The 19,577-nt window shown below is 44.9% G+C and overlaps 1 protein-coding gene and 1 non-coding gene across 3 annotated transcripts in view; one reads left to right on the top strand and one right to left on the bottom strand.

Annotated features, from left to right (window-relative positions):
• Positions 1-5,255: 5,255 nt before the first annotated feature.
• Positions 5,256-19,577, top strand: part of LOC114141391 (phosphatidylinositol 3-kinase regulatory subunit gamma-like) — a 55,829-nt gene continuing 41,507 nt past the window's right edge. Inside the window, exons 1-2 of one of the 2 annotated variants that reach the window (XM_028011925.1) lie at positions 5,256-5,443; positions 5,682-6,083. In XM_028011925.1, coding sequence (XP_027867726.1) covers positions 5,933-6,083 — 151 coding nt within the window. In that variant the 5' untranslated portion in view covers positions 5,256-5,443; positions 5,682-5,932. Of the gene's footprint in view, positions 6,084-19,577 lie in introns of both variants that reach the window. The other variant, XM_028011924.1, reaches the window with a different exon arrangement.
• trnad-guc (transfer RNA aspartic acid (anticodon GUC)) lies at positions 17,742-17,813 on the bottom strand. Its single transcript has one exon. It is a non-coding gene; the product is annotated as a tRNA-Asp (tRNA).

Genomic DNA, 19,577 nt, shown 5'->3' with positions numbered 1-19,577 from the left:
TGGAGTCCTTAGAGGGGGTACTGGAGAGTGCTCCTCCTGGGGACTCCCTTGTTCTGCTGGGGGACTTCAACGCTCACATGGGCAACGACAGTGAGACCTGGAGGGGCGTGGTTGGGAGGAACGGCCCACCCGATCTGAACTCGAGCGGTGTTCTGTTGCTGGACTTCTGTGCTCGCCATGGATTGTCCATAACGAACACCATGTTCAAGCATAAGGGTGTCCATATGTGCACTTGGCACCAGGACACCCTAGGCCGCAGTTCGATGATCGACTTTGTCATCGTTTCATCGGATCTGCGGCCGTATGTCTTGGACACTCGGGTGAAGAGAGGTGCGGAGCTGTCCACTGACCACTACCTGGTGGTGAGTTGGCTCCGGTGGCGGGGGCGAAAGCCGGTCAGACCTGGCAGGCCCAAACGTGTTGTGAGGGTCTGCTGGGAATGTCTGGCGGAATCCCCTGTGAGACGGAGCTTTAACTCCCATCTCCGGCAAAACTTCGAACACGTCCCGGGGGAGGTGGGGGACATGGAGTCTGAGTGGACCGTGTTCCGTGCCTCCATTGTCGAGGCGGCCGATCGGAGCTGTGGCCGCAAGGTTGTCGGTGCCTGTCGCGGCGGCAACCCTCGAACCCGTTGGTGGACACCTTCGGTGAGGGATGCCGTCAGGCTGAAGAAGGAGTCCTATCGAGCCTTTTTGGCCTGTGGGACTCCGGAAGCAGCTGATGGGTACCGGCGGGCGAAGCGGCATGCGGCTCGGGCGGTTGCTGAGGCAAAAACTCAGGTGTGGGAGGAGTTTGGAGAGGCCATGGAGAAAGACCTCCGCACGGCTTCGAGGCGATTCTGGTCCACCATCCGGCGTCTCAGGGGGGGGAAGCGGTGCAGCACCAACACTGTTTATAGTGGGGATGGTGTGCTGCTGACCTCTACTCGGGACGTTGTGGGCCGGTGGGCAGAGTACTTCGAAGACCTCCTCAATCCCACCAACATGCCTTCCACTGAGGAAGCGGAGCCTGGGGACTCTGGGTTGGGCTCTCCAATCTCTGGGCGCGAGGTCGCCGAGGTGGTTAAAAAGCTCCTCGGTGGCAAGGCCCCGGGGGTGGATGAGATCCGCCCGGAGTTCCTTAAGGCTCTGGATGTTGTAGGGTTGTGTTGGTTGACGCGACTCTGCAATATCGCATGGACATCGGGGGCAGTTCCCCTGGATTGGCAGACTGGGGTGGTGGTCCCCCTGTTCAAAAAGGGGGACCGGAGGGTGTGCTCCAATTATAGAGGGGTCACACTCTTAAGCCTCCCTGGCAAGGTCTATTCAGGGGTCCTGGAGAGGAGGGTCCGTCGGATAGTCGAACCTCGGATTCAGGAAGAGCAGTGTGGTTTTCGTCCTGGTCGTGGAACACTGGACCAGCTCTACACCCTCAGCAGGGTCCTGGAGGGTGCATGGGAGTTCGCCCAACCAGTCTACATGTGTTTTGTGGACTTGGAGAAGGCGTTCGACCGTGTCCCTCGGGGAGCCCTGTGGGGGGTTCTCCGGGAGCATGGGGTACCGGGCCCTTTGATACGGGCTGTCAGGTCCCTGTATGACCGGTGTCAGAGTCTGGTCCGCATTGCCGGCAGTAAGTCGGGCTCGTTTCCGGTGAGAGTTGGACTCCGCCAGGGCTGCCCTTTGTCACCGATTCTGTTCATCACTTTCATGGACAGAATTTCTAGGCGCAGCCAAGGTGTTGAGGGGATCCGATTTGGTGGCCTCAGGATCTCATCTCTGCTTTTCGCAGACGATGTGGTCCTTTTGGCTTCATCAGATCGTGATCTGCAGCTCTCGCTGGATCGGTTCGCAGCCGAGTGTGAAGCGGCCGGGATGGGGATCAGTGCCTCCAAATCCGAGGCCATGGTCTTGAGCCGGAAAAGGGTAGAGTGCCTTCTCCGGGTCAGGGGGGGTGTCCTGCCCCAAGTGGAGGAGTTTAAGTATCTCGGGATCTTGTTCACGAATGGGGGAAGAAGGGAGCGGGAGATCGACAGGCGGATTGGCGTAGCGTCTGCTGTCAAGCGGGCGCTGTACCGGTCCGTCGTGGTGAAGAGAGAGCTGAGCCAAAAAGCGAAGCTCTCGATTTACCGGTCGATCTACGTTCCCACCCTCATCTATGGTCATGAGCTTTGGGTCATGACCGAAAGAACGAGATCGCGGATACAAGCGGCCGAAATGGGTTTTCTCCGTAGGGTGGCTGGGCTCTCCCTTAGAGATAGGGTGAGAAGCTCAGTCATCCGGGAGGGACTCAGAGTAGAGCCGCTGCTCCTTCACATCGAGAGGAACCAGTTGAGGTGGCTTGGGCATCTGGTCATGATGCCTCCTGGACGCCTCCCTGGTGAGGTGTTCCGGGCACGTCCCACCGGGAGGAGGCCCCGGGGAAGACCCAGGACACGCTGGAGGGACTATGTCTCTCGGCTGGCCTGGGAACGCCTCGGGATTCCCCCGGAGGAGCTGGAAGAAGTGGCTGGGGAGAGGGAAGTCTGGGCCTCCCTTCTGAAGCTGCTACCCCCGCGACCCGACCTCGGATAAGCGGAAGAAGATGGATGGATGGATGGATGGAGTCTTCCAACCAAAAATACTACATCAGATTTGAAGAAACATGGAGTATTGTCTTGGGTCCTGTTTACGCAACAACAATTTCTGGTGAAAATGGATAAGTTTAGTTGGGTTTGTACATTTACACAAAAATAGCAAATGTTTTCTCTGACAACGGCACAGTTTGAGAACGGGTTCCAGAGTGTGATGGTTCTAAAACCTACCGATGTCCGTTGTCTTGGAAACAGAATAAGTGGATCTTTTCTGTCAGGGAAAGCCTAGCTCCTGTAAGACGCAAAACATAATTCCTTCCTACAATCCACAGAAGAAGAAACTAGCAACAATGCCGGTGGCTTTCAGATAGAATGTTTTTTTACACATGTGCACTTAGTTTCGAAGAACATTGCACCGGCCAGTGTTGTGGTGAGGGCATTACACCTTTTTGATGTGTAGCTACTGTTACTGCGTAAACAAAGAATGTAATTAGAACGTCTTCATGTAAATTTGTTAATAAAAATGGGGGAAAAGATAATTTTTTATTGGATCTCTGTCATGTAAATAGATTCATAGAAGTTTTGTCTTTGGTCCAGATTCCAGGGTTAGGGTTAGGGGTCAGAAGCAGCTCGGTGAACCTCAGCCTTGCCACCATCTTGTTTCTAGAGAGAAGAGACTTTCTTCTTCAACACTTCTGGTTCAGTGTCATGACCTGTAGCTAATCTTTTTTCAGCTGCTGCTGTTTTGATTCATGATATAAAGATGTTTGATGTTTTAGGCTCCGATCCTCTGAGCTGGATCTGTGGAGTTCACCGCTAGCGGCTTCGCGTCAGCTGGAAAGTTTCTCCAGCTGTCGGATCTCAGAGAAAACCTTGTTACAGTATCAGAAAACATTGTGAATTATAGATGATGTGTGCATTTCTAGTGTGTTTTCTCTCCACTAATTACGGCGAGCTTTCCACGCCACCTCCAGCTTCTCATGGCTGTGCAGAGCTGAGTTTCAGCGGTTCTGCTCGTTATCTCACCGCTCTCTCTGCGCGCGTCACAACTGAAACACCCAGACTATTGTTATTCCTCCTCTTATTTTCCAAGCGAATGAACAGGAAGGCCACGATGAAGGCCAGTTATTCCTCCCAGCTGGAGCTGGCCCAAGGCAGAAGTCAGCTAAAACCATCAGGGACCCTGCGATAAAGATGTGACTTTAGGCAAAAAACATAGACAAATGAGAATCCTGTTAATTTGATTTGACAGTTTCACATCAATAAATTAAAGTATTTACATTGTTCAAAATTGAAAGGAATTAACAAATCTACTTTGTAAAAGTTACAAATTGATTGATTGCTGTGTTATCATAGAAACAATTTGATGAGTTTCATCTCGTTATTTTTGAGCTTCTGTTCTCCGCCCACCCTCTCCCAGACTCCACCCCTTTATAGAAACCTGGTTAATGAAGGAAGATTGCCCCTAGCTCATTAAATCTGTTCATTTGATCAGTTAAGCTACGCTAGCCTAAAATAGCATCTCAATGCTAATATGTAGCAGCTAAAGCTAATGTTAGCATTCACAGTCCACATTTCTAAAGACACTCCATGAAAGATCAGGACTTCCTGAAGCACTTCTGATCATCTGATGGATGAAGAACCTGAATATCAGATTAAAATCTATAAATATATTTATTGATGAGCTCAGATGTCCATTCAGTAATTTAGCAGCAAAAAAGGGTTTTGAATTGAAATTGTTGCTTATTTTTTTTATATGTAGTTTTAGGTTAAAATATGCTTAATTAATTACTGATCCTGGAATTACGTTGATTAAAAGTTTTAAACCAATCCCTCCCTCTGATTGGCCCAAATGTGCCAATCTTGATCAGCTTTTCAGTCAAACATTTCTGCTTAACCGGAAGCGTTGCCTCACATTAAAATCAGAGAACACACAAGCATTGATTTAATATGTTAACCAATTCCTGATCTTCAGGTTTGTGGGTTTCTGGTTCTGATCGCCACAGCTGAGCCTCAGTCCGGTTCGGACTCTGTCAAAAGCTGCTTCTGGTTTCTCGATCTTGTTTTTCTGTCCTTCACCTCTAAGTGAAGCTGCTTGGACAGCTGGACCACAGAGAATGAAGGTAAGATGACCATAACAATGTGCTTACATATTATTTTCTCAATCAGATCAATCAGTTTTTATTTGTATGCTGCCGAATTACAAAATGTGAAGAGAATGTGATTTTAGTTTAAGAAGTTATCATTGGATGCTGAGCTGGTTGTTAATATTTTAATGAATAGTTTTATCGATAGATTTTGCTACAACAAGCCAGATTCCAAAGTAAACCAGCTAGCATGCTAACCATTTAGCTTCAAGCTAAATATTTATCTTCAAAGTAGCTTCAAGATAAATATTTAATTTAAAACTGTGACATTCATAAATGAATTAATAACATGGTGACTTTAAAAAGTCCAATATTTTCTCATGATGAGCTAAATATCCATGTTATTTCTCTTAATTTTCACAGTAATTTTATAAACGGTCACTGGTTCTGGTTCTGGTTCTGTTCTGGTTCCAGCTGAAAAACCCAGAATGGTTTCGGTCTGATTTCCAGCTGTCGGATGGAAAGTCTTCCTCCTGAAGCGGAAATCTCCTCCTCTTCCTCCTTTCGTCTTTCTGCAGATTCAGGCTGAAAGTACGCACCTGATGACGCAGCTGTTACGTCATCAGGTGCGTACTTTCCCGGAGCCTCCGCGGTTCTGGTCTAATCCGCAGCGTTTCCGATCCTCCATCTTTACTTTGAATGGATTTCTTCCTAAAATCCGAGCCGCTGCGGACTCACCGGAAGCGGCTTTCCCCGCATTTCCTCCCGGCCCCGCAGCTCCAACCCTTCAGCTCGGCTGCGGGATGAAGTGAGTGAACAGATGCTGCAGCCGTCCCGCCCCGAGCCGCCGGTGTTCCCGCAGACAGCAGCAGGAGGAGGGGCTCTCTGACATCAGCACCGAGCGGGCTGCCAGTCTGCGGGACCGGCGAGAAATCGGGGCTGCAGGCGCTGCTGCGGTGTGTTTGCGGGTTTAGCGCTGTGTTTGCGCTGCGTTTGCGCTGCGGTTCCTGCTCTGACCGGCTGAAATCTGAACTTTATCTTTTCAGGAGGAGGAAAGTCCCATCATGCACTGCGGCGCTCTTCCTGCTCCTGCTCAGTCTGCAGGAGCTTCTCCATCTGGACCAGACCAGTGATGACGGAAACTTTCCTCTGCTCTGCAGGATTCTTTTCACTTTAGGATATCAGTTTCTACCGCAGGGCTTTGACTAGACCCTTCTGATTGGCCCAGAAGCATCTCCAGCTTCACCTCAGGAACTTCAGGACGTCTCCTCCATCTCAGGATTAATCTGTTTCTGCCATGGCTGCTGGGAGTTTCTGGACCCGGACGCTCCGTGAACTCAGCGGGGAGGACCGGAACCTGCAGCCCTGCGTCCCGCCGGCGGCCCCCTTGCCGCTGGGTGGCTCTGCAGCCGGACTGGAGCAGCAGCAGGGGGCCCTGCAGCCTCCAGGTGAGTTCAGCTCCAGCTGTTTGCTCTGAAGCTTCAGAGGTCAGAGGTCAATCTGGGAATTACCTGGATCTGGTTCTGAACTCTAACGGTTTGGTGTCTAGATTAAGGCAGAGAGGAAATGAAATCTGATCTGATTGGCTGAGGATGCTGGTTGCCATGGTTACATCCAGAGGTAAAACTACAACCTTTCTGAGGTTTATATTTTATTTAGTGAACATGAATATTTCCGGATCTCCTGATAAAACTCACCTGCTTCTTTAACCTTCGTCTGTTTTCTGCTTCCTGTCATATTCGGCTCCAACTATTGATTATTTTATTAATCAATAAATCTGATGAGTAATTAATTAATCAGATGAAATACAGATTTTTCTTTTAACATGTTCAACCTTCTTTTTTGTACAATATTAAAAATACATAAAAAGATGCAAAGAAATCAATTTTTATATTTAATAAAAATAAGACTTTATTTCCTAAAGGTTAATAAGTTATTTTAGTGAATCCTGATCATTTGTAGCAAAAGATGAATCTGCAGCTAAAAATTCTTTATGTTTTTATAATTTTTGGCTTTAGTTAGTCTGGATGCTCCAGTTAATAATTAATTGATTAATAGATTAGTTGACGATGATTTCAATAATTGATTTCTATTTAATTTAAATTATATTGAGCCCATTTGTGTGTGTGTGTGTGTGTGTGTGTGTGTGTGTGTGTGTGTGTGTGTGTGTGTGGAGTGCCTAATCAGCTTTTGTTATTGATCACATAGTTTACACACACAAACAGCTGTTAAATCCAGAAAATACATACTAAAAATAAATTTTTTGGTCATGATTTTGGCGCCCCCTATGGTTCATATATTTCGTACCCATATGACTGGCAATGCTCATCAGAACTGATTTTATGGGAAAATTAAAGATGACAGATTGTTGTCATTGGTGGATCGGACAACAACCATCCGTTTAATGAACAGTGGATCATTAAAGATCCAGCAGGTCCTGGACCTGCATCACCGTAGCAACAGCAGCTTCCTGTTAGACCTGCTGGACTTCCTGATGCTAACAGTTAGCTGCTGGTTTGTTTTATTCTGATAACTGAATGTGTTTTTCTGTTGGGTCGGTTCAGAGTTTGTTCCTTTCTGATCTGCCGCAACCGGGAAATTATTATTGTCAACATGAGTTGAATTGATAAAGTTTTACGTACATTTTTATTGAAAACACAGCGTTCTGCGCAACGCCATCAATAATCAGGCTGTCGGTCTTTAATAATCTGTCTGTCGGTCTTTAATAATCAGGCTGTCGGTCTTTAATAATCAGTCTGTCGGTCTTTAATAATCAGTCTGTCGGTCTTTAATAATCTGTCTGTCGGTCTTTAATAATCAGGCTGTCGGTCATTAATAATCTGTCTGTCGGTCTTTAATAATCAGGCTGTCGGTCTTTAATAATCAGGCTGTCGGTCTTTAATAATCAGGCTGTCGGTCATTGATAATCAGTCTGCCGGTCTTTAATAATCAGGCTGTCGGTCTTTAATAATCAGTCTGTCGGTCTTTAATAATCAGTCTGCCGGTCTTTAATAATCAGGCCGCCGGTCTTTAATAATCAGGCTGTCGGTCTTTAATAATCAGTCTGTCGGTCATTGATAATCAGTCTGCCGGTCTTTAATAATCAGGCTGTCGGTCTTTAATAATCAGTCTGTCGGTCTTTAATAATCAGTCTGCCGGTCTTTAATAATCAGGCCGCCGGTCTTTAATAATCAGGCTGTCGGTCTTTAATGTTTCCTTGTCCTGAAGGTTCGTTTCATGTGAGCAGCTGCAGGTTCTGCTCCTCTGAGGTCTCAGTGACTGGAGCAGGTTACGGGTCACAGCTGGAAGTGAAATCTCTTCATGGCGTTTCAGGCGGTTTGCTCCAAACGTGACAGATTAGCATTTCTTTTTGTGACATTTTTAAAGTTGTGTCAAAATTAGTTTGGGGATTGGATGGAAACATGGAGGGTTTGGTTTTCTAACTGAAGCTTTCAGGTGAAAGACTCCTGGTGTGTTTTGGTTCTGGTGTGGATGCTCTGTATCGTCTGCATCGATGCTACAGAGACGTGTTTATTATATTTTCTATAATTCCTCTCCTGGTTTTTACTTGTGAAACTGTAAAGTTGGTGTCTGACGTTCTGAGGCTGAAGTTATTTAACTCCTCCAGCTGAATGTCTCTGGATCTCCCAGCAGCTTTTCCACAGCTTCACATCAAAGCCCGACTCGCTGCTGCAGCTTTGAAAGACGAGTTACAGCCCGCAGGAGGAAGAGGAGCATGATGAAGATTGTAGGACAAATTTAGAAGTCCAGACCCAGAGGAACTCCTTCATGGAAACAGCAGATGAGTTTGAGCGCCTGGAGCAGAGCATGAAACCATTTCAGCTCTAATGAAAGCTGCAGATATTCATGTTTCTGACTCTGTCAATGTTCCCAGCAGAACCAGTTTAAGGAGACTGGAGCTGCGGGGAATGTCCTTGGAGGGAAAAAAGTTTGAATCTTGAAGTGGAGAAATGGTGTGAAATCACTGATGGATTTGGTTTGGATAGTTTTTGCTGATCAACGCCTCAGTTTGGAGACCAGATGGTTTTTATGAACAACTTTCAGGTCAGAACTATAAGAGTCTCAGGCCTCATCGCTCCAATCAGCCCAGCTCAGTTCGCTTTAACCCGACTCCAGTCCATCTGCATATAAAGTCCGATTCGGTTGGTGAGGTGTGAACGCTACTCGACCTCTGACCTCTGGTCCTCCAAAACTCGGTCTGGGTTTGGTTTAAGTGAACTCTGGTTCAGTTTGAATGTGAACGCCAAGCGGACCGGAGACCGCTCCAAAAGAAGGAAGTGAACTACAGCGCAGGGCATTCTGGGTAACTACAAGCTAACCTGCTAGCCTAGCGCTAGCAGCAGAAATGGCTCCTGGTCTTCAGCCAAAGACTAAAGAGAAAAATCTGACGCCTCCATCTTGTTTCCATCTGGTGAAACAGGAAGTTGCTCTCAGTGTCTTCAGAGGTTTTTGTGTCGTTTCCTTCAGTGGTTCTTGGTGCAGCGCCCCCACAGGCCAGGAGGGGAACAGGTTGGTTTGGGTCAGAACCACAGCAGCTGGAGGTGGAGCAGGTGATGGAGTTCTGGTTCCAGTAGAACCGGGTCGACCGGACCATCATGACGAAATCAGCCTGTAAATGTGAGAGCCTGAAACAGGAAGCTGCTCTGGATGTTTTCATGTTTAGCTGAGGCTACCAGAAGAAGCTGCTCCCTCTGCTGACCTTGAAGCAGAAACTGAACCGTTTGGCTGCAGATGGATCCGTCGCATGCTTCCTAATCTCATGTTTCATGCTAATCTCTGACCGCTTATCATCGTAATCTCACTGAAGTGTTGATGCAGCAGCAGCACGCAACGACTCATCATCATCCTCACGATGAAGGAGGAACCTCATCACTTCTGCTACTTAAAGGATTATTTCACACAAACATCACAAAACAATGAGGAGGTTTCAAAAGAAAACGGAAAAAATCACTTTGGAAAGATTTCTCAATTTTTATCCATCCTAACTCCAAAAGAGTTTGTTTTTTTTTCCAACCAAACAATGACAAAGAAAAATTGTTTCCAGATGTGGCGCTGCGTCCTCCTGTCCTCCTGTCCTCCTGCCCCTCAGCCAGGGATTAGCGCTGAGCTAACGCTCTGAATCCGGGTTTATCACGCCTCCTCATCGCCTCATCCAGTCACGCAGACACCGTCTTCGCTCCGGTTCGGCCCGGAACATAAAACTGAATGTGGAATAAATTCTGGATTCGGAGGAAAGTGAAGCATGAAAGTGACAGAATTGAACTTTTGCTGAAGGGAAACCGACTGAAATGTTTTATTTAAAAATCAGAATATCTTGTTTCTGTTCTGTTTTTCCTCCCGGTTTTGATTTTGTGAACGAGTTTGTTACCTGCAGCGGATCATAAATCAATTTGTTTCCGTCTGAAGAAGAACCGGAAACGCTGAAGGCTTTCATATTCATAAAAACAGAAATCAGCTGAAGGTCGAAATGTTTCTGCTGGTCTGCTTCTGTTTTATATTGACAACACACACACACACACACACACACACACACACACACACTGCAGGCCGTTTCCAGTGGTCCATTTCTCTTTATACAGGAATAAACTGAACCAAAACTCTGATCTGTTTATATGAAAGAAGATTCGTCTCAGTGAACAGCAGGGATCATTTACTAAACCTAAAATATGTGAAATGTAAAATGTACTTTTTGTTCTATAAAAATGTATTTGTGGTTCAAATTCCTGAGAAAGTGAAGGAACTTTTCTGGACTATCCTGCATCCTTGTTGTTTGGAGGCCAGCATGTCGGCCATGTTGTTGGAGTCTGAACCGTTCGGAGGGTTTTGTTGTGACGTTTAGACCAAATTTAATGAGATCAGATGTAAAAAGTTGAACTTCTTCTGCGGCGCCGCGGCCTGGTTTCTGTCTGACGTTTCTGGGCCGACAGCCGTGATGGAGACGAGTTCAGCCAAAGGTAAAATCCCGAGGCCGTTTCTCTGATCAGAGCCGACCTGGTTCTGAAGCCCAGACGGGTTCTGGGTCTCATGAAGCCCAGAACCCGTCTGGCTCTGCAGCAGTTAAAGCGGCTGAGGAAAAACCGCCAAACGAACAGAAACAGGATCAGACAATGAGGGACGATATGGATGTTTAGAAAGTTTCATTAAATATTCAAGTTTTAGTGCAGAAGGTGAATAAATGTTTTATGTGTTTTTTCTGGAAGGTATTTCATCACCAGATCAGTGAAGGTTGCAGTTATGTTCACAAAGATGAAACTATTTACTTTTTTAACTTTGAATTTCATATTTCTGTCTTATTGATTTCTATCAAACACAAACAACTTTCTAAAGGATTGAAAGAGCAGAAGATTAATTATCAGAATGATGATTCGAGCCGTTATCAGAAAAACTCTAAAGTGGAACAAAGGAAATGATTCCAACTGTTGGTGGGACTCGATTAAAATGTTCGGTTAATGCAGGATTTCTCACCTTACTGCCTTCCTGCCCTCCTGCCTTTTTGCCTTCTTGCCTTCCTGCCTTCTCACCTTACTGCCTTCCTGCCCTCCTGCCTTTTTGCCTTCCTGCCCTCCTGCCTTCTCGCCTTCCTGCCCTCCTGCCTTCTCGCCTTCCTGCCTTCTCACCTTCCTGCCCTCCTGCCTTCTCACCTTCCTCCCTTTCTGCCTTCCTGCCCTCCTGGATTGATTCTGGTGGTTAACGGCCTCCAGGACTCATTGGCTGCAAAAACTCCACAAATAAATCCATCATGTTTCTAGTTTTCTTCCTGCTCTGGACTTTTGTCCTAGTTAAAGTATTTCTCTCTGATCAGACCAGCTGTCTGGTCTGGAGTGCGCTGCCCCCTGCTGGCTGTGAGAGTCACTGCAGCAGCTCATTGTTCTCCATCTTCCCCTCTGTTCTTTTCATTCTTTCTTCACTCTTTTTCTTTAAAGTTTTTACCACTTTTTAAATTTGATTCCTTTTATTGTTGCGATTTCTTTCTATCTTTTTTTTGTTTGTCGTTTTCTTTATTCCTCCTTGGTTTATTTTTCTATTGTTTCTTCATCCTTTGTTTTTTGCTCTCATCCATCTTTCTGTTTTTATCATTCTTCTGTCGTTTCCTCTTTCTCTTTTTGTTTCTCATCAGTATTTTTCTTTTCTTCCATCCTTTTTTTTCTCTCCATTTCCACAAATCTTCTTTTTGTCCCTTTATTTCTTTCTTCATCTCTTTTCGCTCCAGTTTTCTCCTCTAGTTTCTTTTTTCTTTTGTTCTTCCCTCCATTTTTCTCTCCTTTTTTCTTCCTGTCTTTTTTCTCCTCTCCTGCAGCTGAATCATTTCATCCATGATGTTTTCTAACTGAACACTTAGCAGCTCAATGCTGCGTACACACACACACACACACACACACACACACACACACACACACAGCGTGAGATGCTGCACCAACCAGAGCGCAGCATCAGGTCTGCAACATGATTGTTTTTGTCTCTGATGGACAATAGAAGATGAAAGAAGCAGCGATGAGGGAAAACGACGACCATCTTTTCTTCTTCTCTTGTTTTTTTGTTCGTCTCTTGTTCCTTCTCTTCCTCCTCTTCCTCCTTGCTGATGTTTTGAGTTTTCCTCCAGGTTCTGTCCTAACGGCGTCTTTTGAAATCAACAGAGACGTCCAGAAATGTGAAAATTTGTGAGTTTTTTAGTTTGATTTGATCAGAAACTTCCTGCCTGGTTTAAATCTCCGGTTTGAATCTGCTTCTTTGTTTCCTTCATTTCTCTGGAGCTGAAACTTTCCTCCAACTGTAAACATTTTAAAGCTCAGATGATCTGTGGCGTTCCTCAGACGGAGGATTGTTTCTATGCTGACGACTCTGTTGTACGTTTAGATAAAATTTCATGTCAGGAAGTTTCTTGACATGAACCGCCAGATTAAAAGACAAACAGGAGAAAGGTCAAACTGAGGAAGAGGAGGAGGATGAAGGTTGGGATGGAGGTTGCTGAGCTTCTGCTATCAGCTGCTTCGTCTGCTGGAGGAAAATCTCTAAAACATGTCAGTCCCTCCCTCACTTCCTGGAAACTCCAGACCATGAGACGCTCTGACCAATCAGGTCGCAGCTGACTCCACCCCCACGCCCAGCCTGAGGCCTCACCTTTGACCCCAACAGCCACCGGTCATTTCAGACATCCAGCTAGCTAAATATCACATCATGCTGAGCTTCCACTCTTTCTTATAAAGTTACACTTTCAAGAAACATGTAAAAGTTGTTTTGTTGCCTTACCAGAGGCACCGCCATGTTTGGACCGCAGTCCATCCGGACTTTCTGCCAGGACTGTTCTTGTTCACCAGACGGTGACGGAGTGCGGACAGAGACTGGAGACCGTCCTGGAATCTCAGAGTGTCCCTCAGATCAACTAGCAGAACCTGAACCGGGTCGGTCAGCAGAACCGGACCAGTCCCCGCCCTGGGCCAGGCCAACGTCTGTTCTGAGGTATAGAACGGTTGGTCACATGACCGAACCGCCTTCATCGCAGACCGGCTCCAAACCGACTCTTCCAAGCCTTTCCATGTCTTCTAAAGTTAATCAGCCAGGTTTCCTGACCTCTGACCTCTGACCTCACCTGTGATGTTTTGCTTCTAGCGACGACAATCCGGAGAATCGCATCCGGATCTTGGAGGCTCTGGTTTTCTCTCCAGGTAGGACGGACTCTCTGCCGTAAAACCCGGCCCGGATCCAGAGCTGATCCAGATGTTCTGTCGGGCTGAACCGCAGCTGGAGGCTTGACCTTGACGTTGACCTCTGGGGACGGTTGGACCTGGAGGATCTGTCAGACTGCAGCACTGGTGAGAGGTCAGGCTGCTGGGGGTTGGGCAGGTCAAGGTTAAAGGTCAGCCTGTCTCGGTGGACGCTGTGGTTCTGGTGGCTGGATGACATCAGTTTGATTTTCTGACTCCGTTATTGTTTGGTGATTCTTCTGGACCTTTCAAACGACGTTCAGTTTGGATCAGAACCACCTGTGACCCGGGGTCATGAGGTCATGAAGCAGATGGAACGATGCTTTTGTGATCGTAGGAAAATGTGGGAAGTTCTGGCGCTGTGACCAGCTGAACATTTTAAACTCTTTCTGGACATTTCTGCTGTTTCGTCAGATTTCGGTCAGGAACAGAAACGGTTTTCTTAAGAAGCTCGGGTTTCTGACTCGCACGCCTCCATTCGTTTGCTGATGAATTGAAAGAGAATCTGTTCAACATTCAGCATCTAGCTGTGTTTCCATAAACGTTTTTTCTTTGCAGTTTGAAGCATCGCATCAGAAAAAGTTGATGGAAACGGCAAAATTCAAAAGCACTTTGTCAAGTTTGCAAAAAGGTTTTTCTGCTTGAGGCAAAAAGAGTTCAGGTCAAAGGGAGATGGAAACTGGAGGTCTGAGCCTTACCAGAGGCGCTAAACTCAGAGAAATTTAAAATCTCGCTGGTTAGCAACCTCTACTTCCTGTTTGCTACGCCGTGCGTAGCGTCATCATCTGATGACATCACGCTCTGCTTCGCTTGTTTGATTCGCTCCAAACTGTTTCTCTTTTTTGACATTTTCAAAGTTGGCTCATAATTCTGAGAACAGAAACACGGCTGGTGTTACGATTCCTGACATCATCAGCCGTGAAGTTTTTAACGCTGATGGGCTGAGCTTCCCTGGGTCTCCATGGTAACTGGATTAACGAGAGTCGGTTCATTCTCAGATAAAATACCTTCAGGAATATTTTCAGTGCTCTTCATAATTAGTTTGATGTTCAGTAAATGAGGCGTCTGCATCGTTTCTGTGGATCATATGTGGATCATATGTGGATCATATGTGGATCATATGTGGATCATATGTGGATCATATGTGGATCTCTGAGGTTAACCTTCCTGACCGTCTGACCCGATTCTAACATGTTTCTTTATGTTGTTTATGTTTTTAATAAATCTGCCTCTGTTGGTTTATAAATAATAAAATCTGATTAATGAAATAAATCCCAGTTAAACCCAAACTCATGTTTACATTAAAGTCAGTCTGAGTCCGGTTTGGACCGGTGCAGGCGGGTCATGGCGCCGGTCGCCATGGAGACGGAGCACCTCTCCTCTGAGGTCAGGTTCACGTGTGAGCATTTCACTCCCCCTTTACACAGCCTTAGCAGAGGTCAGAGGTCAGCACCGGCCTGCTGGCTGTATGTTAACCCTTCGCCTCCCAGGAGAACCGAACTCTGAGTCCGTTCGTCAAATGGACTCTGGATTTACGAGCTGCTTCTGAATTCAGTCCAGCCTGGAGGGAATGAAACTGAAACTAATTTATTTATTTATCTGCAACAAGATTCAGAATGCTTTACATAGACATATACAATTATACTGGAACCAACAACCGGACCGGACCACAACCGGACCAGAAGACGACCGAACCAGACCGGACCAGATCAGAAGACGACCGAACCGGACCAACTGCGCTCCAGTTGTGAACAGAAAACGTTACATTTTCCCAGCAACAAAATCAGGAGTAATCATCATCAAGTATTGAACTAAATTTGTTCCAGTTGTTATAAACTCCAACCGGCTGGTTTTTAGTCTGGATTTAAAGGAACTCAGTGTTCTGGTTCTGTTCTGATGCAGAGCAGAACCAGAACCTGATCCAGCAGTAGATCTTGAATCCGTTCATCGTGTTTTATAGATTCTCTGATCCTGGAAACGTTCTTCAGCTGACAGAAGGCCGTCTTGATAACCGTCTTTATGTGGCTCTGAAGGTTCAGGTCAAAGGTCATCCTGATCTCTGATTTCCAGCTGTGACTTTTGATCAGTAAACATCAGAAAAACTCCTGAAAACTGAAACCTGAGAGTTTTCAGGGATTAAATCCAGAGATGAATTATAAATACTTTAATAAACGAATCTTTATCCAACGTTCCTAACGAGTGACGGGAATGACTGGATGGCTTTTAGAGTAAGATCCACCTTTTGTTTGTATTTGTGTATGCATATCCAAAAATGATCTATTTTAGCAGCAGATATTCATAAATATACTCATGTTTATTAATATAGATCAGATTTTGAGAGAATGTTTTTTGGTGGATTACTTTGAAACATGAATGCTGCGCTCCTTCATGTTCCTGCATTTTGATCTTTGTCGTTTATTTTGTGACTCAAGTTGAATTTTGGTGAACTGCCGCTTCGCACCGTTGGTTTTTACTGCTGAGTTTGTGCTGCAGTGTGAAATAAAGCAGAGACGAATCCAGCTCAGTCATCAGAAAGCCAGGCGGCGTTAGAGTGAAGCTGCTGGAGGTTTTCAGAAACGAAGCGGCGCGTTTCCTCCGAGTTCAGCTCAGGAGGATTCTCCAGATCCACTCAGGCTAATCTTTTATTATTTAGCCTGATATTAAATTCATAAGATGCTTAGAGTCAAAGTTTGACATGTGTAAATATTGTGTGTGTGTGTGGGTGTGTGTGTGTGTGGAGTTCATGGTGGAGTCACGGTCTTCTCTTTCCCAGTGGGAGGAAGAGGCAGCTTAGCATTCATCGTAATCTGCTGCTGTGCAGGTCGACAGGAGGGCAACACACACACACACACATACACACGCCCACACACACACATGCACACACACACACACAGCTGTAAAATGTGAAGCTGTGTAGGAAGTCATGGTTGTGTAATGAGATTAGCCGACTGACTGCTCAGCTTTCAGTTTATGGTTCAGTTTTCTGACTGATTATCATTATTAGTTATTATTGCATTTCCTGATCAGAGCCTCACTGATAGCTGGATCCAGGTGGTCCTGGTTGGTTCTGGTTGGTCCCGGTTGTTTCGGGTTGATCCCGGTTGGTCCCGGTTGGTTCTGGTTGGTCCCGGTTGTTTCGGGTTGATCCCGGTTGGTCCCAGTTGGTTCTGGTTGGTCCCGGTTGGTTCTGGTTGGTCCCGGTTGGTTCTGGTTGGTTCCGGTTGGTTCCGGTTGGTTCTGGTTGATCCCGGTTGGTTCTGGTTGGTCCCGGTTGGTTCTGGTTGGTCCCGGTTGGTTCTGGTTGGTTCCGGTTGGTACCATTAGTCTTCCCAGAGTCGACTGATCAGCAGAGCTGCTGGTAATGAAGTGCCTTAAACAGTTTTATCAGACGAACTGTCTAAATTTGTGTTTCTGTGAATATTGTCAAATATTTTGTGTAAATTTATTTATTTATGAAATATTTGTCCTAAAACTTCTCAGTGCTGCCCTCTGCTGGCTGGATCTGTTGCTAGTTGATTTTTTAAAAAGATGTTAGAATCTCACAGCAACAAATTTGATCAGTTATCAATTAAAACATCAATAAGCGCTGCTCAACCCTCTCTGTCCATCTCCACTCGGCTCCGCCCCCAGTGCTTCCTGGCTCCGCCCACTTTGGTGATTTCTTTTTTCTACTTGTTTGGGGGCGGGGCTATGGCTCACTCCGGCCTTCATCAGGCTGCGGTTTGCTGATGGAAAGTTTTCTGGTAGCGCTGATGTAGCAATGCTGGTCAGAACAGGAGCAGAAATAATAGAGCTGCAGAGTTTTGTTTAATGATCCAATTGTTCTACTGCTTGTTTTTTATTTGTCATTGATTTTTACATATTTAGATGAATAAAACTATTAGGAGCCATCATGAAAATTAAAAACTATAGAAATGGTTGGCAGGTCCCTATAAGACATGCATAAAAGCAGGAAGTTTATCAAGGCTGTGTCGTGATATGCAGCCTGGAACTTTAATAAATAAAACTGACATTTTTCTTATTATTGGGACGTTTGGCAAATAGATGCTAACTGACTAATCAGGAGAAGTTTGGTTCTGATTTAACTTCAAGTAGTGAGAAAAAAACCTGGATATCTCTTGATTGGGTGTATGTAAACTTCTGGTTTCAGCTGTATTTTGTGACCTGAGGAGGAAATCTGAGCTTTTACCTTTACAAACAGTTACAAAGGTAATTTTATCATAAATTAGTGCTGAGCATTTTTTGTTTTCCTGTTACTTCTACTTGTCAAACTCTGGTCTTTAGGGTGGTTTGCGTCCTGTTAGCGACGTAGCTCTGGGATTTTTATAATATTCCTGTTGAGATCTAGATCTCATTTTCAAGAGGGACCTGAAACAAACTTCACTCCCCGTCGGGGAATCGAACCCCGGTCTCCCGCGTGACAGGCGGGGACACTCACCACTGTACTAACGAGGAGATAATAGGAGGGATCAGGTGTGTTGAAGCAGATCCACCTCGGTACCAAACAAGCAACCAGCACAGCAGGAAAAACGTTCCGTTTTAGATCAAGAAGCGTTGGAGCCATATCCAAAAACAAAAAAATCAGCCTTAAATGATCAGGCCGATCTAAACATCAGCAGGTTTAAAACGACTGGAAAGATGACAAAAATATGTTCAGTTTTCAGATTTTTTCCATTAAAACCACACAGTTCATATGGGATTCTTCCGTTAGATCAGAATAAAGTTTTACTTTCAAAATAAAAGGCTTTATATATGGACCAATTTATGAACTTTTGCTTAAAGTGTAAAATGAAACTTTTTTAGCTGAAGATGACTTCAAGAGCAGGTTTACAGGTAGATATCTGGAGTAAAGAATAACTTTAGTTTCCCAGCTCAGCTATCTGTGGAGTTTGGAGAAAACGTCTGTTTGACAGCAGAATGACGTGTAAATAAAAGATAACCGTAAGGAGAATAAATATTGCAGGGTTGTGTTTCTGACAGTAATGAGAGCCGACCAGGCCGAGCGTTTGTGACTCAGAGCTCCTCGTTTTACTTTGCAGCATCTGCGTTCCCGTCCGGCTCGTTCCGCTAACGATGCCGTCAGCCAGGAAAAAATGTCTTCCTGCCTGTTTTCACGCAAAACCTCAGCAGACAGAAACGCGGAGCGTTTGTTGTTTTCACCGTGAGGGTTTCATACGGGACTTGTTCCACACATCAAACACGGTTCTGTTGGTTTCAGGACTGAACAGACGAAGTTTACACAGCAGTAGAAATTTCTTTCCTGCAGTTAGTTTTTAAATTATCTTTAAATAGTAAATACTGCTGTTGACTGGACTTTGCCATCCTTGACTGCACTCTTTTCATTTTGGTCCAAAAACTCAATATTTGATTATTTTTACCTGCATCAAATCTTTAAATTTAAGACCTACTCATATATGATGTTTTTTATACATTCTTAATCTTTTCTATGTTTTCATGCCCATTTTCTCCAAAGAAATCAACATTTATTTTAAAGGTAAAACATAGAATATGCAAAGTGCAATATTTATTTAACCCTAACCCTTATTTTTAGAGCAATAAGAGTTAAAAGAAAAAAATTAGGAACTAAAACATTACAGAAGTAGAGAGTTTATGCAAAATGCATATTTCCTGTTCTACATAATTTGTGACTAGAGGATAAAACATTTTATAAATAAAAATCAAATCCTGGCCCAGTTTCATAGAATTGACCTTTAATCTGACTGAGATGTTGGAAATGAAAGAAAACAAACTAGCAGGAAGTTCCAGTTTGAGTTAAACAGTCTGATAAAAATGGGAAAACAAAAAGTTTCTAACAATCCTTTAGTAGAAACTGGACTCACATTTCTTTACCAACAATGCTAATAATAAAAGTTTGGCAGATATAAAAAAAAGTTTTTTACTTTAATAAAATGGTTTCTGATCCTCCTGGGTTTGTTTGTTGTTTTAATCTGAAATTTTCTCTTTAATCTTCATCTTTAAGTCGTTTGAAATTGAAAACCAGAAGGCGTTCGGCCATATTCCCACGGTCCGACAGGCAGACGGTTTCTTCCTACTGGATTTAAGAAACTGCAAACACGACTTCATCTGACTTAGTTCTTGATATTCTTCCATAAAGGCCATATTGATTTAACCAACAAAAACAATTTTCATTTTAGTTTTTGTACAACAGAAAATACCAACTTGGGCAAAATGCTGTGGGACTCTCGCTGCGCTTACATC

This window comes from Xiphophorus couchianus, unplaced genomic scaffold (assembly GCF_001444195.1).
Source record: "Xiphophorus couchianus unplaced genomic scaffold, X_couchianus-1.0 Scaffold1000102, whole genome shotgun sequence".
Lineage (NCBI taxonomy): Eukaryota > Metazoa > Chordata > Actinopteri > Cyprinodontiformes > Poeciliidae > Xiphophorus > Xiphophorus couchianus.
Note: the sequence above shows the minus strand (reverse complement) of the source record. Positions and strands in the feature narration are given on the sequence as shown.